Source organism: Doryrhamphus excisus, linkage group LG18 (assembly GCF_037039965.1).
Source record: "Doryrhamphus excisus strain RoL-2023G ecotype Guam linkage group LG18, RoL_Dexc_Guam_v1.1, whole genome shotgun sequence".
In the NCBI taxonomy this organism is placed as follows: domain Eukaryota; kingdom Metazoa; phylum Chordata; class Actinopteri; order Syngnathiformes; family Syngnathidae; genus Doryrhamphus; species Doryrhamphus excisus.
The window spans coordinates 1,307,369-1,328,620 of NC_136374.1; the positions used below are offsets into that span (position 1 = coordinate 1,307,369).

Genomic DNA, 21,252 nt, shown 5'->3' on the forward strand with positions numbered 1-21,252 from the left:
GCCGCCATGCAGAGAATGGAGCTGCAGTTTAGACGGAAGCCAGAAGTCTCCATATGATGCAACGTGCTGCAGATTCCACTCTTGGGTACCGCCCCCTCCCATGTCCAACACAAGCACCACTCACATTCTTGTCCTTGTCACCCCCCAGGTAAGAATTCCACTCCGCTTTGTGCCATCATGCCATGTATCATTCCAACATTCCGCTTCGTGCCATCATGCCATGTATCATTCCAACATTCCGCTTCGTGCCATCATGCCATGTATCATTCCAACATTCCGCTTCGTGCCATCATGCCATGTATCATTCCAACATTCACAGGCAATGTCTTCTGACACTGCATACCTCAAGTAAAAGTAAATAAAGTAAAAGTAGGTTATTGTCATAAAATCATGACGTTTTCTCGTTAGATTCCAACTTTATTCTTTTAACATGTTGACTTCTTGTAAAATTACTGCTGATGTATGCGTTTTTTTAACAGATGGCAAATGATTTTATTTCTACTTCAACAGAAAGTACAATATGATCAACTGAAGAGTTTTATTATTAGCTGTTCAAATTTCCATTGACAACATTCTTGGCGTTGCAGTGATTGTGGGTTTATTCCCCGTAAGGAGACTGAATGATATCAGGGCAGGAAGATGAATATTTGTTGGATAACATCCATTTCCATTCAAGCCATCAACCCGTGTTTGTTGTTGTGTTGTTTTGACCATCTATACACCGTAATACACAAGCCGTTAAAAATCAGAAACACTTTAGCCAACCTGAGCTACAAGCAGACAGTGAGATGGAAGATGGAGCATCAGGCAGTTGAAGGCCTGTAGTGCGGGTGCTCGTACGATCCATGTGGAAGTGAGGAGACGGACTGTTTTTCTGGGATATCCTTGGAGAAAAGGCATTACACGCATGTAGATAGCGGCAGATGTCATCCCTCTACGTTTACAACTTAGAAAGACAAAACACATGACAAAGTGCAAAAACAAAAGGTTTTAGATTGGCTGGAGAAGTAACATCTGCCAATGAAAATATATATGTCATTTCTATATATATGTATACTTTTTATATGCGTGATGACTTTAGAGGGCGAGAGAGACGGAAGAGAAAGAGCTAATAGGCTGACGTTACAAAGCACCAAGCGCCCCAGTTAAGAGTTCCCAATTGGGGTCCAACAAGTGGAGGTCTCACTGCTGAGGGATCAGAGCGGGGGCGCTGATCTCCTCATGTGATGTTTGGACACTGGTGTCACTCTTTCTTTTCTTTTTCTTACCAGAGTAGTGAGGGGGAGTGTTGCATGATGGGTGAAATGAAGCAGGAAGACTGGCAGGGAAGGGGGGTTCCCTGGGAGCGAGGTGCAGGTGACGGATGGGCCGAGGGACGAGAGAGAGAGAGAGATGGTCCCAATTGTCCCTCAGCAGCTGCAGCTCTCCGCCGAAGGCTTGGCTCTGTCGTTTCTATCCAGTTTGATGGGCTCCGGGAATTCGTTGTAGAGCTCCACCTCCGTCTCCTGCAGGACAAATGACACCAATGACAGGCCGCCACTCAACCACTCAACCACTTAACCCATTCACTACCAAAGCATACACTTTTTGACCCCAAAGACGCTTTTATACGTCCTAATGTTTGTTGCCGCCACTGCCCATCAGAGGAGGTCAAGAGTAGAAAAGGGCCACAAGGTGGTACCAGAGCATCTGGTAAGAGCTGGCGAGCTGATAATAGTCCCTTTGGAAAGTCGATGTTCCACTGCTGATTACCAGAAGGGAAGAAGGGAGAAACAAACCTTTTCTTCCTCATGAGAGTCATCTTTTCTTTTAAAAAGCAGTCCAAATATTCCAAAATGGTGGCTACTGGTGGGATGTGTTGCCAAATGTCTGGGAGTGAAAGAGTGCTAACATTGCACGTGAGGTGCTACTAAAGCAACATCTCGCGGTGTGTGTGTGTGTGTGTGTGTGTACGCTGCCATGACTCACCTGTTTGAGGGCGTTGCGTGCAATAGTCTGGAATGCCTGCTCCACGTTTATAGCTTCCTTGGCGCTGGTCTCAAAGTAGGGAATGTTGTTCTTACTCTGACACCAAGCCTGAGCCCTTTTGGTGGTCACCTGCCAGTCAGCAGGAAGAAACAAGGGCATGAGCGGCTGACACCTGAGGGAAAACTCTCACCTCTCGCTCTCACCTGGGCCTTGAAGTGCTCCAACCTGGGATTAGGATATAAAGTTAGTCCAAGGGTATGGACTAACTTTACAAGTGCCCCTGAACAACTTAGCTGGCTACTTTCAACAAGGACCGCGCGGGGGACGAGTGGTTAGCATGTGCACCACACAGGAGATGTGGAAGACCCGGGTTTGATTCTGCATGCGTGGCTTTTCTCCGGGTACTCCGGTTTCCTCCCACATTCCAAAAACATGCTAGGTTAATTAGCCACTCCAAATTGTCCATAGGTATGAATGTGAGTGTGAATGGTTGTTTGTCTATATGTGCCCTGGGATTGGCTGGCCACCAGTCCAGGGTGGACCCCGCCTCTCAGCTGGGATAGGCTCCAGCATAGCCCCACCTCAGTGAGGATCAGTCAAGGATGGATGGCCTGTGTATGTGCTTGTCTGATGAACATCCAGCATGGTGATGGTGATACTACCACAATGGTCTCCTAGCCGAGTGAGCGTGAGAGCAAACATTGGCTCACATGCACATATTCTGCCCCCCCCCCAGCAGCACTTGGCATGAGAAGGAGCCAAGCAGAGCATCATCATTGACCCTACCTGTCTGTTCTCCAGGTCGATCTTGTTGCCGAGCACCACAAAGGGGAAGTTCTCCGGGTCTCGAGGGCTGGCCTGGATGAGGAACTCGTCCCTCCAGCTGTCCAGCGTCTTGAAGGTGTTGGGCGCGGTCACGTCAAACACCAGCACACAGCAGTCTGCTCCGCGGTAGAAGGCCACACCCAGGGACTGGAACCGCTCCTGGCCCGCCGTGTCCCAGATCTGAGCAGCCACACGGAGAGACAGCAGGATGAGCAAGAAGACGGGGAACACCGGAAGGAGTACGTTTTGCAGGTGTGGTGGTGACGCACCTGCATGGTAACAAGCCTGTCGTCCACCATCACCTCCTTTGTCAGGAAGTCTGCACCTATTGTAGCTTTGTACTGGTTACTGAACTTCTTGTTCACATACTGGTTCATCAGGGAGGTCTTTCCAACGCTGTCGGCACAGAACCACACGTTATGTACCACCAGGTACCAGGTACCAGGCCATGCCCTGATGAGACTACCGTAGCGATGCAAGCCTTCCGGCCCAAACTGCTCATTCTACATTTGGTTCAATACAACCTGCTTCAAATCTCGTCTTTTCTCCTCTACAGCACTCCACATTCCACGCCATAGTATTCCATAGTATTCCACAGTAAAAGAAGTCACTACCACACAAACAGCAAGACAGAGTTTGGAAAACTTACTTCCACGTATTCCAAACTCTGAGTTTGTACGGACAATAACCTACATTGGACGTGGACCAGAGGTGATAAATCCATATTTTATAAAGATCCATGTAGACATGGCCTCACATCAGCCTTGGGTGTGACGCAATAAAACTCAAAGAAGGGATAGCGTTTGAGCTTTCCATGTTTAATTGCTCCCATTCATTCAATTAGATGATGAACTCTCCTAAAAGCCGGGCACCACAGATAGATTGTAGTCCTTTGGGAAACATGGCTAGCCAGTAGGTGAGAGAGTACCCTAACTAAAAGGAACAAGACATGATGTTCCGTGGGTGTTTCAGTCACACTCACCCAGAATCTCCCAGGATGATGACTTTCAAGAGGACTTTCTTCCTGGAGGTCATTCTTCAACCTGTGAGATGGAGGACACAAAGAAAGAAATCAATAAATGAAGCGGCTCAACGTGCAGCTCCCCCAAAACCCCAGTTCCCCAAACAGTCCAGTCCAGTTTTCGGCATTGTGCTCATTGCACGTTTGCATAAAAGTGAGGCCATCCCAGCCGAGCAAGTCATCACGATGGAGCAGTATGAGGAGTTGAAAAAGATGCAACAGGGTAGTAAGGCTGGCAGCATGATGCTGGTCAGGACCAGGTTCCTACAGACTTTAGTTACCAAGTTACCATGGCGCTATACACCATGGCAGTACACCTGGCAGGTCTGGCATGTAAACAGGTCATACAGACGTTTGCGTTGGCCCCAACGGGTGTATGAGTGCAACACGTGATGAAATCAGCTGTGAATGGCGGTCATGCGTTTGCTAAGCTGTTGGACTTGTCACGAGGAACACACCAACCTCTGGACTCCAGGTCCCACCTGGCTAGAACTGCTTGGTGACAGGACTGTCTGCTGGTGTCCAACACACCAACACATGGGGGCTCCTCTCACCACCCAACCACTAATTCAAGCACCCAGTGCAGTAATGTGGGACATCATGTACGACACCATACAGTACAGTACCATACAGTACAGTACAGGGATGCCATGATAACACATTTTGCTGGTCAATAACTTATTAATTAGTGACGATATTCGATATTGTCCTTTATTTTTAAAAAATAGCAATTATCATGAGATGATGAAATATTGTGTGATGTCACATTGAGCCACTAGGTGGTAGTTATTATGGTAGTGTAGTTATTCCCATATGTATCATATTATACTGGGTCCGGGTAAGGAGAATTGTGGTGTCCCCAATTGAAACACCAAGCAAACTCATGGTGTCAAAAGAACTACACACAGCAACACAAGACTTGAAGCTAGACTAAGGGCAGAAGTCTGTGAGAAGCAGTATGGTTTCATGCCACAAGTACTACAGATGCAGTATTTGCTTTAGGAGTGTTAATAAGGAAGTACAGAGAAGGTCAGAGGGAGCTGCATTGTGTCTTTGTAGATGTGGAGAAAGCCTAGGCCAGGGTTCCTAGACAGGAACTGTGGTACGGCATGAGGAAGTCTGGAGTGACGGAGAGGTATGTTCAAGTGGTGCAGGACATGTGAATACTTATGAACAAGTGAAGTATATTCTGTTTGGATGCATTTACAAACATTATATAAGTAAGTAAAAAGTATGTCAAAAGTGAAGCTTCACACCGCAAGAACACTGTTACAGGCCGGGTCTGGCCCTTTAAGAAGATTTGTTTACACACTGAAAGACGGCAAGCTACGAACAAATGAATCCTCAGCCAACAGAACATGCTTCAACAAGGACACAAAAACTCCAAAGCCAAATGATGGTAAGTCAGTCAATTTCTTGTGTCCAACCAAGTAGGTTGTTAATTAAAATTCAACAACACAACAACAAAACAAACAAAACTGTAACTTTGAGAGTGTTTACATGACAAATGTGGGAAAGTGTTATTGCCTGTCTGAGAATAGTATATATAGTGTTTGGGAGGGATTTACAGCGTATGTAACCATGGTAAACAAATACACTCGGCGACTTGGCAGATTTCACTTATTGCGGGCTATTCTGGGAATGAAAGCGCAAACACTGTATACTATTTACTGTATATTATAATGGACGCTCAGGCCAATTTATGGCAAACCAAACTGCAATGTAGGAGTAGCAAGTGCCAGCAGAGTCAACATTTAGAAACCACATTTGCTGATGTGTCGAAAACTTGATGGTTGCCAAGTGATGGAACTTCTGTCATCCAAGACAGAGAACACGGAATAACGTGCATCAACGTGACGCAAATGAGTCACAGCAAAGTCGAGATGTATCAAATGCAGAGAAAAACACGCCTTCCAAGTCTTCCTAGCAACAGTACCGCATCCATACACAAGACTAGCCACAATACACACACTGACATTCCAGTCTCGTGCTCCTTTATCTGAATGCCTAACTCAGGATGTACATACAGCATCTTTATCCTACATTTGCAACTCTGCTCATGCCCGGTTGATGTAAGAATCGCAGACGTGAAGCTGAGTGAGGTGGCCATGGAAAGTGACAGACAGCGGTTTCACGAATGAAGCACAGCTCCCATTACTGCATGTCCAATTCTTCTTCACGGTTTACAGGCGGGGGTGGGGGTGTCACAAGAGTTTGCACGATTAAGTTGTGGCAAGATTCCTTGTCCAGAAAAAAACTAAGAAATAATAAGAGCCTTTTGAGCTCCAAGCTTGGGATGATAATAAATCAAACAATCCCACAATAAATGAAAATGAAGTGGATAATCCACACATTCCCATGTGTATGTGTGTCTGTTTTCCTCACCTCCAAACAGGAAGAGGGGTTCACTCTGTGCATTGCCTTCAGCAATAAATGTGTGCCTTTTTGTCAGTCATACAATTGCTGTCTCTGTGGGTGGAGGCGGGGCCGCTACTACACACACAGTCCAGAAGGTGAGGGAGTGGAAATGAAATGACTATATTTAAATATGTTGTCATATATTCTTTTATATGACATTCAATCTTGTGCATGGTCTTGTGCCACGCCTCTGGAGCAAATAACGTTTGAGGGAGGCGTGTCTCTTTGCAGCAGGGAGTTGCACCAATCCCACTTACTGTAGATATACTATAATAGGTCCAATATCATTTGTTCAATGCTAGTCTTTCCCATAGCATATTATCTTAGACCCCATGTTGTATTTCCAGTCTTCTATAGTTGATATCATTTGAGTAGTATCTACATTTTTCGACCTTCTTCCTGTCAAACATGTCACATGGCTACCAAACATATCCCATTACTACCTCGGTAGCAACATTATCATTATAAATACCATCGAGTTGCATCATTATCGCCCTAAGCTTGTCCACAAGCATTTGTGCCGTCATATGGCCTTTTAAATTTAGCAGCATATTTTCCAAACACCCTCAATTTTCAGTCAACAATCACAGACTTGGTCCCTGCCGGTTTTGGGCCCAAAGACCTCCAGGACGGAGGGCCTTGTTTTGACAAGGAGCTCGTCGCAAACAGGGCTGCACCTCAGCACCGTTACCATCAGCCCCAAGAGATTGCGGATACTAATTCCGTTTACCGCTCCACAAGCATAGAATAAACCCCGCAAGGTCGCCGTCGTCGAAAGCAACTTACTTTGGGGGTCGGCTTTGAGGTTGCTCCACACAGAAGGCGACTTCCTGCCGGCTGGAATGTGCGGGCTAACAGGCTAGCTGCTGCTAGCGCTGACAGCTAACTCGGCGGTGCGTTGGCTAGCTCGCTGACACTCAAGTCGTCGCCCGAGCAGATGTTATTTTAGCAGAATTTTAACTAACTTTTGGCAACAATCACCAAAGGTATGGCAAAAGGAGGCGGCAAGTGATCAACAGTTGGTAAATTTGGCACTTTGTTACAAGGCGAGCCTGCCAGCCAGCTAACTGTCTACTACTCTCTCGGCTTCTTCCCCTTTCACTTCCTCCTCATAAGCCACGCCCATAAGCTACGTCACCAGGTCCGTACGTAGTTTGGAGCATAAATTCAGGATTGTACTTTTTAAAACACTGTTTTTATTATTTCTGTTACACACCGGTTTAACGAAAGGCTTGATTGTGTAAGTCCTGCTTTGCTACGATTGAAGCAAGTGCGCCACTCCACCACAAGAGGGCGGTGTCACCTTTTTCATGAAGTCACCTGATTGTCCAGTGAAATACTGTGGGTCATAACCTTTGCTTTGATTGACTACTTTCCTTCTCTCTCAGCATCTAGTAAAGGTTGTGGGTATGATATCATTGGTTCTTTTATGAAGACCACTTTCTGATGTCATTTATCCTAAATTCATTCAGTCATGAATGATTATTATTGAAAACCATAGTTTCTATAATATATCATTTATCTTGAATGGTATATAGAATGCCTTGCATGGTTGCTCGTATGAGTGTACGTGACCAATGACTTGTGGACGTCACATTGGAGTGAAAAGCTGAAATATTCCTAAACTGAGCACATTTGCATCCCATGTTAGGATGGCAGCGTGCCTCCGCCGACTGGCCGGACTCTGTCTTTTTGACATTTGTATTTATTTGCAGAGAAATTCCTGTCCTCCCGAGCCCATAGAAGGGGGCTCTCTTTATGGCCTCCTCGGAAATGCGTTTGTAGACACAAACGCTGTCGCACAAAAGGAGGTGAGCGAGACTCAAAGGGGTCACATTCTTCAGGCATCTGCTGCTTTTGGCTTTTGGCCGGATGGATGGATGGATGGATAGAACATGTCAAACAAAAAAAAGTGAGCTGCTGCTCCAAAACACCAACAAAAAAAGGCATCCATAAAGCAACAATTTGGAGTATGTGCATAAACACCAATGGCTGAAGAGAGGGGCTGAATTAGGGAGATGCAGTGTGTGTGTGAGGGGGTGTGTGTGAGGGGGTGTGAGGGGGTGGGTGCATCAGTCCGTGTCAGACAGCCATCTAGGAATCCCAGCCAGGACAAAGATGCAGCGAGGGAGGCCAAGCCTAAGAGGATGAGAGACTCACCGGAGGAGGACACCAGCAGAAAGACCTAAACTGGTGGACGTTTGCAGAGATTAGGAAGAAAAGGAAGGACGAAGACCTCCAACACTTTTAGGCCTCCAAGAGCTGGCGGGAATGCTGGCTCTGCTGTCTCTGTGCGTGGGAGCGCTGCTCTCCTGTCAGGCTTCTCCAGACTGCACGCAGCCTCCCTGCGGGGATGACCTGGTGGCGGCGCCCGGCCCACCCGGCCCCTGCGGGGGTCAGGCGGCGTGCAGGAGGGGCCTTTTGCTTCCGGCCATCTCGGACGCTCCTCGGAAGGCGGAGCACAGGACGGACCTGAGCCAGATTCCGCCTCAGGTGAGTGAAGCCTCGGGAGAGATCAAGGTTGAAGCAGAGCTGTGGGCCAGGCAGGTCCACCACGTTGGCTGTGGAGCAATGGAAGGAAGGATAAAATTAGTCCTGCTTTCCAAATGTCCTCATCGTAGGCTTCAACCACAACAGGTGTTGGAGGGACGGCATGGTTGATGGAAGCCAAAGAGACGGACGGAGAGTGACACAAAACACTCGCCTGCCGGGTCTTGAATGGCCACTGACGTAACTGACGCTCTTGCACAAACGTAACCGTACCCACAGCTTCTCATCATCTCAATCCATTAACGGCACCTCGCCTTTTCTTAGCAACCACTGCCAAAAGGTCCCACCAAAACCGAGGACGTTGGTGTCCAAGGTGCGGCCTGGTTGCCATTTGCTGCCTGCAGTGGTTCTTTTTATGGGCCTGCAGCACATTCTAAAAACACAATTTAACATCAAAAACATGGAACAATTTGCTGTAATTTGACAAGAATAAAGTCCAAATATCAAGAGGAAAATATCCAAATATCATGGCAATAAAGTCATTCAAGTCGGGAGAAAGACGACAACAGAAATGGAAAATCATTGGAAAATCATTTTACCAGAATGAAGTCAAAATATATTTTTTAAAGTGGCAATTCTAATGAAAACTGTCTCAATTTATGAGAATAAACTCAGAATGTTATGAGGAAGAATAACATCATTTTACCAGCAGAAAGTTGAGTTACGAGAATAAAGTCAAAATATCATGGCAATGAAGTCATTATTCCCATTTACAAGAAAGTTTGAAAAAAACAACCGCAGAAATGGAAGAACAGCTGTAACTTTTCTAGAATAAAGTCAAAATATTAAGAAAAGTATTCAAACGGGAACAAAAGTTTGAATTTGAGGGAAAATAATGGCACTTTAGAAGCATAAACCTGAAATATTCATGACAAAATGTGTCACATTGTAAGAAAAGCACTCAGAGGTGGAACCATGGAAGGGTTTGAATGACTTAAAGCATGCTAACAATGTTAACATTAGCATGCTAGCACCTTGCCTAATAGCACTCTTTGTGTCATTTTCATTTTTGGAAAATTTGGTTGTTAGCAGAATAAAGGCACAACATGGGAATCAAATCCACCCACCCACCCACCTCATCCATCCATCCATTATCCAGCCATCCTGCCCCCCATCCCTGTAAAGTCCCCATAGGTGTGATGCGTGTCTTTGCAGGGCGGCGGTGTGAAGGAGCGCCTGGTCCAGCTGCAGCGCTGCATGCTTTCTCTCCAGGAGTCGGGGGGAATCCGGACAAGCCAAGATGGGGACTCACTGGGGGCCATCCTGGCCCTAATGGCGGCCGTGCTGACAGAGTGTGACCTCCGCTGTCACAGCCAGGCCCTGGGGGCCATGGCTAAGCGACTGGGTTAGTGGCGTGCATTCATAGCCACCCGCCCCTGTGCAACACACACACACCAATGTGTGAACAAACACAAACATACGCACACACAGTAAACACAAGCCGAAGGAGGCCTGCCAAGAGTTGGTCACAGGTGAGAGCTTGGGAATGGAAGTGTTTGGGGAGGGATGGAAGAAATGTCCACAGCCAGCCTCATCATGTTCAGGGGAAAAAGGGGGGACAGGGGGGGACCACGCGTGACAAGGTCGTCTGTCTCTGCTTTTGTCAGGAAGTGCAGCCGTGGGTCGAGAAGGGGAGAAAGACCTCCTTCTATTCCTCAAGAGCATCACACATCATCCTCCCACAGGTGAGTAGGCCGGATCCCACACATGGGCCTTTCAGCAGACCTGTCATGAAATGGAACTTTTGCTCGGCAGTTGCACCGTTGGAAAGGTTGCATCCTCAGGACTGTGCAGAGATTTACAGACTGGGGATCAAAGAGAACGGTATCTACACCATTCAGCCAGACCTGCAGGGACCAGCAGTGGAGGTATTTGACATCCTCCGCCCACATAAAACAGACCCCCGCTTGCACCGTGCTTCTTTTAGACCGTGGCTTTGGAAAAATCAAAGTCTTTGTTTTGGCTCAGGCTAAATGTGACATGGTGACGACGGGAGGCGGGTGGACAGTGATCCAGAACCGCCAGGACGGCTCAGTGGACTTCAACAGGACGTGGCGGGAATACCGGGAGGGCTTTGGCAATCCGCAGGGAGACCATTGGCTGGGCAACGCCGCGCTGCACGCACTGACCTCCGCCTCCCAGCACCAGCTCCGTGTGGAGTTGGAGGACTGGCACCAGCAGAGGCGTCACGCCACCTACGCCAACTTCAAAGTAGCCGCAGAGGCACAGAGGTGACCAACCCACACGTGGCACCCCGTCTGAGGGCTTGGCTCTTGTCTCAGATGCACCTGTCAGGAACTTTATTTCCAAAAGTTCATTACACGCGGCGACACCAGGCGTCTCCTCGGGCAGGGCTGGGCAAACATCTCAATGACTTCTTTTTTTGACAACCTTTGACATGGAAACTGTAGCTAGCAACATGACTTGCAGGGCTACTGCACCACGCTCGAGTCGCACGGAGAGAGTCTGATGCAATGTGCAGCTCGTCCAAACAATGGAAGCCAAGTGGCTTCCAATGGCTGCCCCATGTGGGCATTCAGATAAACATCTACGTTCAACACCATCACAAAACCGCACCCATATAGTCCCACGGCGAGGCGTGCCGGCTAGCTTGTGGTACTCTGTCCAAATTTGTTGCATTTTTGCTTGATTGCAAATCATGTTGAGGAGGTCGTCAGGGACCTAAACAGGAGAAACATACCATGTTTTATTATTCATAGTTCATATTGTTGCAGCCACAGGACTACCCAGCATGCCATGTGGTTACCAAAAAAGTTGTGGACCGTAGTAAGGGGGCACACTCCCAAAATCTGCAAGGTATGGAATACTTATTCGACCCGATGTACGCTACTAGCATAGTTCAGGGTTTTGTATAATTCAGACTTTGTGTTTAAAGTTCTTGTGAAGCAAATGTTGAGTGAGTCCACACTGGGTGACACTCACCTTAAAGGTCCCACCATCTCCCTCCCCCAGGTACCGTCTGACAGCTCGCGAGTACTCCGGTGATGCAGGCAACGCACTGAGCTACAGCAAACGTTACAACCATGACGGCCGATCCTTCAGCACCATGGACCGAGATCACGACCGTTACGCTGCTGGAAGCTGTGGTCAGTACTACGGTGCAGGCTGGTGGTTTGATGCCTGCCTGGCCGCCAACCTGAACGGGCGCTACTATCGGGGGCGCTACAGCGGGGTGACCAACGGTATCTACTGGGGGACGTGGTACATCCTGACTGACGGGCGAACCGGTGAACGCTACTCCTTCAAGAGAGTGGAGATGAAGACAAGGCCACTGAGCTTTGCTGGCTCCTCTTGAAGATCAGGGAAGGTGCACATGAGAAGACAATCATTTTGTGTGGTTAGCAGTAATCCTCAAATAAGCTAAAGTCCACACAGATGGCTTCATAAAGAGCAAAAACTGTTGGTACAGGTTAGTGAACGTTGTGGAAGTCCTAGCCTGCTCACTTTTAAACTGTGGAAGCCAAACATAAGATACTTTGAATAAAAATGACTCCATAAATCCAAACTGTGTACAGGCTAAATCTGCATTTTTCTCCTTTTGGAAAAACCTGCAACGGTGTTCCATTTACATAAGTGACTTTATATTTATATATACATACAGCCATATTTTTATTGTAGCAGCTAATATGAGAAACTATTTTTATGTGACTAACACGCCTCACTAATTGCTAGTCTTGGCGTAATTCACAGACAGAAGAGTGGCTAGTAGTTAGCTCTCCATTTGGTTACAAAGACTCAACAAGATGCTGGTTTGCTGTCAGCATTTTTGACCTGAGGACAGGAGCGCACGTCTTGTGCTGGAAGATACAGCCATGCCAAGGAGATTGGACATCGGAAGTGTTGTTGCTGTATCTATGCATACAGATGTGTATCAATGCACCTAGGAAAGAAGTTTGGTAGTTTTACATCATCCAAATAGGCCAAGATACTGCAACTATTACATGTCCAAATAGGTGTACTCCAATGACAACATTGTAAACTAGATTATAATATTTGTAGATTAATTGGATTGAAATGGTTTTCTATGGGAAAATTGCTTTGGTTAGAGTCCATTTCTGTTTGAGTCTGAACTTCTGGAACAAATTAAGTGGATTGACAATATTTTCTACAGGAAATTTTGTCTTGGTTAGAGTCTATTCTGGTTTGAGTCTGAGCTTCAGGAAAGACTGGATTGGATTGAAATTATTTTCTACAAAAAATTTGCTTTGGTTACAGTCAGTTTTGATTTGAGTCTGAGCTTCTGGAACAGATGAATGGGATTTCCATGATTTTCTACGGAAACATTTGCTTTGATTAGAGTCTGTTGTGGAACGAATTCATCGGATTCACAGGATTTTTTATGGGCAAATTTGTTTTGGTTAGAGTGTGTTCTGGTTGGAGTCTGAGCCTCTGGAACATGTTAATGAGGTCCTTATGGGAGACGACAAGCATTCTCCAAGCTCGCTAGCAGACCCGAGTGCTCCGCCTCCAAGCCCAGCATCGACACTCGATGACTCCATTTGCTGAAGGCATTCTTCACATTTGAATGTTGCCACACCCATGCAGGTCCGGGTCACACTAAAGCACACCTGCTTTACGCATTTGGCATCAGGTGGGTGTCTCCCTCAGACGGCCGCATGCTCAGCCTTTGAACGCTTGGGCCAATTTTAGCAGTGTTCACGATGAACTGTCAGTGTCTCCATTCAGCCCAGGGTCTATTGTTAACTACCCGGGGGTCCCGGCGGGCTCTGATCTGAATGCACAGACACACTTGAGACCTGCTTCTGACCCGCCTCAGTGCTTCGCCACACCACACACACACAAGGATCAAAGACAGTGCTCATAATCAAGGTGCTATAACAAGACCTCCAGCCAGTCCGGTCCAGTCCAGTCCAGTCATTCCATACCCAAAGGGAAAGACCATGGCTGAGACAAAAGCTTCATCTAAGAACATCACGTTCACGTTTGCACAATTCAACATCGCTGAAGGAAGAAGCCCCGCAAAAAAACAGTCAAATCAGTAAATGCTGACAAAGTCCCACGTTTTACCACTTTTATTCTTGTCAACTACATTTTTACTCATAAATTGACTACTATTTTTTCTTTTGAACTCATGACATTTATCATGAATGAACAACTTTATTCTTGACCCTTTCCTCATAAATGTACGACTTTCCTTGTTGGTGTACAGCTTTTATTTCCGTAAATGTACTTATTTATTCTTTTTATATTGTGTATTTTGTACTGCTTAACTGATTCTGTTCTCTTGCTGCTGTGCAATGCAAATTTCCCCACTGAGAGACAAATAAAGGCATATCTATATCTATGCATATCTCGCCAATGTTTAAATCTATTCTTCTCATAAAGATTCTCACAAATTTGACTTTTTTCTTGTAAATTTAAAACATTTATGCTCATAAATGTGTGATGGTTTTGTACAACTTTTTTTCACTAATGTACAGCTTTTATTTTTGTATGACATTTTTTAAATAAATGTATGACTTTTATTCTAGTAATTTAAAAAAATTTACAATTTTTTTCCCCTAAGTTTCCAACTTTTAATATCATAAATTATTATTATATGACACTATTCTCGTAAATGTATTTTTATTTCCGTAAATGTATGACATTCTTCTCATAGACGTAGGACTTTTATTTTCATAAATAAGACTTTTATTCTTGCAAATGTATGAAATGTTTAAAATAAATGTACAACTTTGATTCTCATACATTTATGACGTTTGTCTCATGAATGTACATCTTCTTTTCTGGCAAATTTACAACTTTTATTTCTGTAAATGTTTTTTCTCGTAAATGTATGGCTTTTATTCTGGTAAACGTAATACTTTTTTCTTTTATTCTCAGAAATTGATGATGTCTTTCTTGTGAATATACTACTTTTTTGTCATAAATTTACAGCTTTTATTTTCGTAAAGGTATGCCGTTCTTTTAAACATGACTTTTATTCTGGTAATTGTATTGTCATTGTTTCTTGTAAATTTCTGGGAAATGTAAAAACATTTTCTCACAAATTTTACGCTTAAATTCTTGTAAATGTATGACTTTTTTGTCATGAATTTATGAATGTCCTCCAAATGTGATGGCCCCAACAGTTGGTGGTAATGTCCTGTTAACATGAAGCAGTGGTTTTCCCCAATTGGAAAAGAAAATGTAGGGCAAGTTAATAGCTAGTAGGCTTGTAAATAGCTCATTCCGTCCATTCATAGTTGACAGAAATAAGTCATAAGTCATAAGTCATAAGACAAGCAACACCTGAACGAAACCACCCAAAGACTAAACCACGACCCTAGGAGTGACACCAATGTCAACAATGACCAGTCCAGAGAGAGAATAGAAAGTCAGCATCTGCAAGGGTCCCGAGCTCTGGTCTGGGTCTGGTGCTCTGCCCCCTGGTGGTCGACACGGGGAGCGCACGGTGATGACAAAGTGCAGTTTCTGAGATGAAGATGTCCCGTCTGGTCTGATGTGGTCTGGTCCGTGCGGTTGGACATAGAGTGGAATCGATCGCCAGCCCGGGAACTCCCCTCCAGGTGCTAATTAGCTAACAACGCAGCCTTGTCATGTCAGAAGTCCCACACAGATGCATGGTTTCTCGTCATCCCCAACATCTTTATCCTCCCCTAATTGCCTCCTTGAAGGTGTTTTTTACATCTTCTCCACTGCCGCACCCGTCGCTTTGTGGTGTCGTTAGATATCAATCAGTCCTCCGGTCTTCTCCTGCTGCTCCTTTCTGTATCCATCAGTCTTGTTGACAAGGGAGGAACAGCGGCTCGCAGTTGTGTCACCACAGTATCCTGGCACGGTGTCTGGAGTGGGGTGATAGCGGCGCTGCTGCGAGCTGTGAGGGGTACCGCTGCGCTCAGTTGCCCCCAGAGCCGGAAGCCCCAACCCGGGCAGCGGTTAGCCTGCACATCCCTCTGAGAAGCTCTCAGCTACTTTAAGGGAAGTGCCCCTCGTGACTTGTGTCACTTATTAACAGAAAGAGATATCAGAGTGAAACCAGACCCTCGTGCATCTTGGTACGACTTTTGGCAGGGTTGGAAAGCCAACTGACGGTGACCTCTGTGCCCCCTTGATGCAAGCATCGGCAACAGTCGTCTTCTAGATGCTCCTTAACTGCTGCTCTGGATGGAAACTACACTACACTTGCTAGATCCCGTTCCACAGCTTCCTCACCAGCTCTCCACCATTCACATACATTTCAAAACCACTCAAACCACTGCAACAATATGGCACTGTTGGATCTGAAGGAGGTTCCAAGTAGAGCTTCAACATGGAGGGAGAGAAAAAGAAGCATTGAAGTGGAATAGGCTGTTGATCCAAAGTGGAAGAGCACAGCCTTTAGAAGGTCAAATGTTGGTCAAAATGTGGATTGGATGATTTAGTGTCAGGTGTTCACATTGTCATCATCTCTCCAAGACACGGGACCATCCTAGGCCCAAGTGCAGGCCCATAACCATCAGACGCCATCTGCCAGAGAAGAAAGCACATCTCCGAAGGCCTGGTCTCCTTCAAGGTTTGGAATGAGCAGGAGAGCACCAAACATGGGACATTGAAAGGTGGAAGAAAGTTTTCTTCTCCATGGACGGTCCTGATGGCTTCCAAGGAGATCCCACCTGAGATGTTTTCCACCATCATCGTCCTTCAATGGAACAGTGGAGCTTCAGGTGGTGAGGGGGGCGTCAAACGGTGGAGGGGTCTGAAGGCCCTGGTCCAACACTTGACCAAGGACTTCTTCCAGAGGAATAAGCTGACTCTTTCGGACCATCCTGCGTCTTCCCCTCATCTAAATCCAATGGAGAAGATTTGCCATCTTCAGCACCCGGAGCAACATTCCCACTAGCCTCCTGGGGACACTGGCATCAATTCTCATGTTTTTTGAGCTATGCTCTTCAACTTCTGATCAGCAGATGATCCGTGTGTTTCACTTCAGTGCTTCTTTGTAACAAATTGCCTTTTTGTCTCACTCTATTCGGATGTTGAATGTCTACTTGGAACCTCTTTTAGATCCAACAGTGACATAACAGTAAACACAGCGGGTACAAAAAATAGGAGAATGCAACACAAAAAGAAAGGTTTCCATATTTGTCTCCAAGAAATAAATAAATCCACGACTAAGAATACAGTCAAAGTTATTTGGATGGAAGAGAACCAATTTTGTGTTGTTTATGTTGGTATAGTTATTGGCATAGTTGGGCTGTCACCAAAATAAACAATATTACTAGTTATGCCTCAAATGTATGTTTCTGGTGGACCCAATCTCGTGTCTCCTAAGACCCCCACCAAATACAAGCCCAAGTGTTTTTCAGCCTTACCTGTGAAGGTGAGATCTTGTTGGTAGAATTCCATACACAAGATGAACCGGGCATGTTGCCTGCTTGCCTTTGTCGTTTAGCCAGCAGCAGCAGGTCCAGTCAGGGAGTTAAAGGAGACCAATACCAGTCCTGGTCCAGTACTCCACCATGACTATTTGGCACATCCGTAGAAGAACAAAGTCAAGAATGAAACTATGCACTAATAGCATTCAAGACATCACGCATGAAGAAAACATCTTTGATGACAAGTAGTCAAGGTGGGCGGGGGGGTGGGGTGAACATGGAGTTCAGAGTTAACAGTGCGATCTGCGATAGCAACAATTGTCGTGCAACATACCTATGTAGCGGCCGCAGACGTGACCGGTGTGAGGGAAAGTTGTTTTCTTTAGGTTGATTTCCAAAAGGGTCGTGAAGGTGCCGCTTGTTGACCATCCACAGCAGGAGCCAGGAGCCTGCTGGTATTCAGCGTTTCCTTGCAGCAACCACAGCGAATCAGGAGGGGACTTCACGCTCCTCGTTGGTGCACCATGACAAGGGTTACAGGTCCCCCCCGTACTCTTCTACGTCCTCGTACGTGTAAAAGCTTGAATCCTTTCCTGTTCTTTCTGAGACATTGGGTCATTGATGAGGCCTCCATGTGGCCTACTAGAAAGAGCATCTGCATCCATACTGTGTTTGTCATTTTAAAAGAGAATGTTGTTGAATGCCCACTTTAGGGCCAGAAACTCTTGTCAACAAGAAACTTGTGGGCTGGATACTTGGACTCACATGTGGACAGACCCCGGCTGGCATAGGAACTCACACGAGGTTGACCTTGTACCTCCTGGTACAAGACAACACCTAGTCCAGTGGAACTGGCATCTGTGTGGAGAAGGTAAGGTTTTTGAGGTAAGCATCCTCGACAAAAACGCTTCAAGAGATGTTTGTTCAAGCAAGTTGGAGGCGCTGGAGATAGGCAGATGGTTTCTCAAGACATTTGAATGGATTTACACACATAAATGTCAATGTTCAATGACTGCATCACAACCTTTTTGACAAGGTCGTCTTGGACCACAACCCGAATGATGAGAAAGACCATCACCGCAAAATGAGTGTCCTTCCTCCAACCAAGTCTGTCTGACCAGCCCAGTCAGATTGGCAGCCAATAGTAACCCAGCATGTTAGTCACCCAGTTTCAGCAGACTGGGATTTCTACACTTACCAAGTGCTAAGTGAAGATGGATGGACCATGTTGCATGCAGAGACAAATTTCCTCCAGTGTGGCATTGGTTCCTGGGAGGCCCTCCATCAGCAGCAGCAGCAGCCCAATGACCTGCAGGTGGCAATGTTGCACCGTGGAAGGAATAAACCAAAGCAGGGACTCTCAAGGACCAGACATTTTCTCAGCACACTGCTAGAGCCTTGTGCTTTCTTTGGAGATATTTTTGTATTCAAAAGTGTCCAGTTTCTCCTCAACATCTTGAACATCTTGATGCGTGGATGTTTTGCTTTACTCAACCACGCCTCTGCTTGTGGAACACTCTTTTGGAATGGGTGGCTCATACTCTGCCATCTTCGCTTTCCAGCGTGGTCGGGGTCCTGGTAGTCCATAATTGTCCACAATCCTTATGTGAGACATCAACCCACAAATCTCCTTTTTTCTGTGCTACAGAAATAATAGAGAGGCAGCTATAAAAAAGAGGCAGCTATGAATGCGCATACTAGGACACACCACTTCCATCATCTGAAGCACGTTCTTATTATGACTGTTATTAACATTGCTACGCCCAAGAACTATGCTGCTGCCGTAGTGACACCATGGCAGCTAGCGACTAGTCAAAGGTATTGGAGTGTTTGGTTTTGGAGGCTAGCTGTAGCCTTCCTTTCTATATTGCTGTGTGACATCCATGCACCCAGGAAGGAAGTACTACCCGTATGACATGTTACCATGCATGTACCTATTAATACAGGCTCACGGCATGGATGGAAAAGCACAAAAGCTCCTTGGAGCTTTTTGGAGGTGTTTTAAGAGCAGCCAAATAGGTATGTCCCATGACGTGCATTCATTAGCGGCCTGTTTTGACCTGGTTTTCTCTCTCCAGGAGGCACAGAAAAGGGAAAGAAAGAAATAGGTGTTCATGTCTCATTAAGGATTATGGAAAGTGCACCTTTCCTTTGAGGAACACAGAAGTGACTTGGCTCTTTCCATAACGACTCTAGCAGTGTCTACTTGCAAACAGAGGGGGCACCATACTTGGGTCAAAGGTCAAAAGCAGTGTGGTGACTATGACACATAGAATGTCGGAATGAGACGGACTAATGTATGCACGGATCAACTTAATGACGCTAACGGCTTTGCAGGAGGGACACCTGATACAATCATCATCATCATCTTCACAATCTCATCTGGTATCGTGGTGATAAAGCACGTTCATGTGAGATGAGGCCCGGGGAACAGGAAGCGGGAGTGTTACAGGTCCCAGGATAACAAAATACAACTATCTGTAAGGACGGATAGAAGTGGACAGCAGTGAGGACACGGAGCAACAACTTCTTGGTCCAGATTGCACCTGAGCGGTGGTCCTGACACAACAGCTCCCGAGACAAAGGTTCCACCCGAGTACTGCTCCAACTGTATAATATTATTCATTTTACGTTTTCACTGTGTTAGAGTCATCAAAAAAATAAAAAATAAATTATATATATATATACATATATATATATATATATATTCAGTTTTTGGGTGTATGACACAGGAGCAAAGTTTCAAAAAGGTGTGTGAGGCCGTTGAGGGGCTCCCCTCCCCTGACCACACACACACACACACACACACTGTACCTGCTTGCATGAGACCCGCAAAGGCAACACAGGCAAGCAAGGCAGCATTCCGTTTGAAACCGGAATTGAACAGAACAAGTGTATCCTGATGTGGTGAGGGCTGGGGTGTGTGTGTGTGGGAGACAGATGGCACCACATTGCAGGCCTGGTGTCATTTCTACATTTGCACAAGGAGGCCAACACGTGGCGGGGGCAGGGTGGGGGGCCATCATTTGCTCCTTCTACACCCAGCCAGCAGACACGCTTAACTACACCCCTCCTGTTTGACCCTCGGCCCCCACCATAGTTTGGTTGAAGCACGGTAATTCTGTAGCCACAAGCTGGAACAAATATTGATGGGAAATGGAGAAAGAAAAGAGTATTTAGATTGGTAAAGTTAGCTTCAAAGCCCTGGCAGGTGGCTCTGGTAGCAAGACCAAAGTTATTTAGATACTTATTTATGTGTATCTATCATATATGATATGACTGGAGCAGTGCAGGTATTGTTTTTATTACTACTAACCAGTGCTTATTTATTGCTGTAAAAGAAAAATAGCAATAAAAAATATGCTTGCTGACTGTATTGTTTAAAATAATGGCCCATAGTTCCCAAATTGATATCCTTATACATCAAATTGGATGGAATTATCGTTGTAGTTGTACATCAAATCGTTTACCACAAAGATATTCCCCCTACTTATTATAGATAAAAACTTAATTCTATCTGCGATTAAATGCAATAAATTCTGAGTTAACAAAGTTAACATTAAGTTAACATTGACAAAAAATGGTATTAATCGTGATCAAATATTTTAATCGATTGACAGCCCTAATACTTAACATAAGAACAAGTATTATATTTAAATAATGAATAAAAACTAAATAAAAAGTAAGTAATACTATCATTTGAATAATAGTCCCAGCAGTCCCAAAAGGGATGTACTGTGTAATAGAGGTATTGATTGACTAATAGTGTACGTGTAGAGTGGTGAATGTGATAGAGGTATTGATTACTATTATTATACTACTACTAGGTATTGACTATTAGTATGTGTATGTATTCTTGTGTTTGTGGTGTGCAAGGGCACGATGTCACACAGAGAAACTCCCTATATTTTGTGGCCGTGTTATTTTTCTTGCCTGTTTTCTTGTATTCTGTCCTTGTCTCCCAGCTCCTGGAAGGTCAGCCAAATCTTTGTGGAGTTGGAGCATGCAGGATGAAGAGATGAAGGATGAAGGATGAAGGTGGACAAGGAAGAGGAAATGTCAGTGGAATAATCCACGCTGCCAATGTCAGGAGTGGTGAAGCGCCGCGTGTCAGCGTGTCAGCGTGTCAGC

General features: G+C 45.6%; 2 protein-coding genes across 2 annotated transcripts; one reads left to right on the forward strand and one right to left on the reverse strand.

Moving 5' to 3' along the window:
• Nucleotides 1-70: 70 nt before the first annotated feature.
• On the reverse strand, nucleotides 71-7,368 carry LOC131106402 (ras-related protein rab7). Its single transcript, XM_058055403.2, has 6 exons — nucleotides 7,019-7,368; nucleotides 3,776-3,836; nucleotides 3,063-3,189; nucleotides 2,755-2,973; nucleotides 1,969-2,097; nucleotides 71-1,505 (listed from the first exon to the last, which is right to left on the reverse strand). The coding sequence occupies exons 2-6, from the start codon at nucleotides 3,826-3,828 to the stop codon at nucleotides 1,410-1,412; spliced, it is 624 nt and encodes a 207-aa protein (XP_057911386.1). The 5' UTR covers nucleotides 3,829-3,836; nucleotides 7,019-7,368; the 3' UTR covers nucleotides 71-1,409.
• A 412-nt stretch (nucleotides 7,369-7,780) lies between these two features.
• On the forward strand, nucleotides 7,781-12,254 carry LOC131106597 (uncharacterized). Its single transcript, XM_078798705.1, has 10 exons — nucleotides 7,781-7,798; nucleotides 7,948-8,043; nucleotides 8,447-8,779; nucleotides 8,854-8,918; nucleotides 9,002-9,095; nucleotides 9,929-10,127; nucleotides 10,390-10,467; nucleotides 10,538-10,650; nucleotides 10,751-11,013; nucleotides 11,756-12,254. The coding sequence occupies exons 1-10, from the start codon at nucleotides 7,781-7,783 to the stop codon at nucleotides 12,096-12,098; spliced, it is 1,602 nt and encodes a 533-aa protein (XP_078654831.1). The 3' UTR covers nucleotides 12,099-12,254.
• The last annotated feature ends 8,998 nt before the right edge of the window (nucleotides 12,255-21,252 follow it).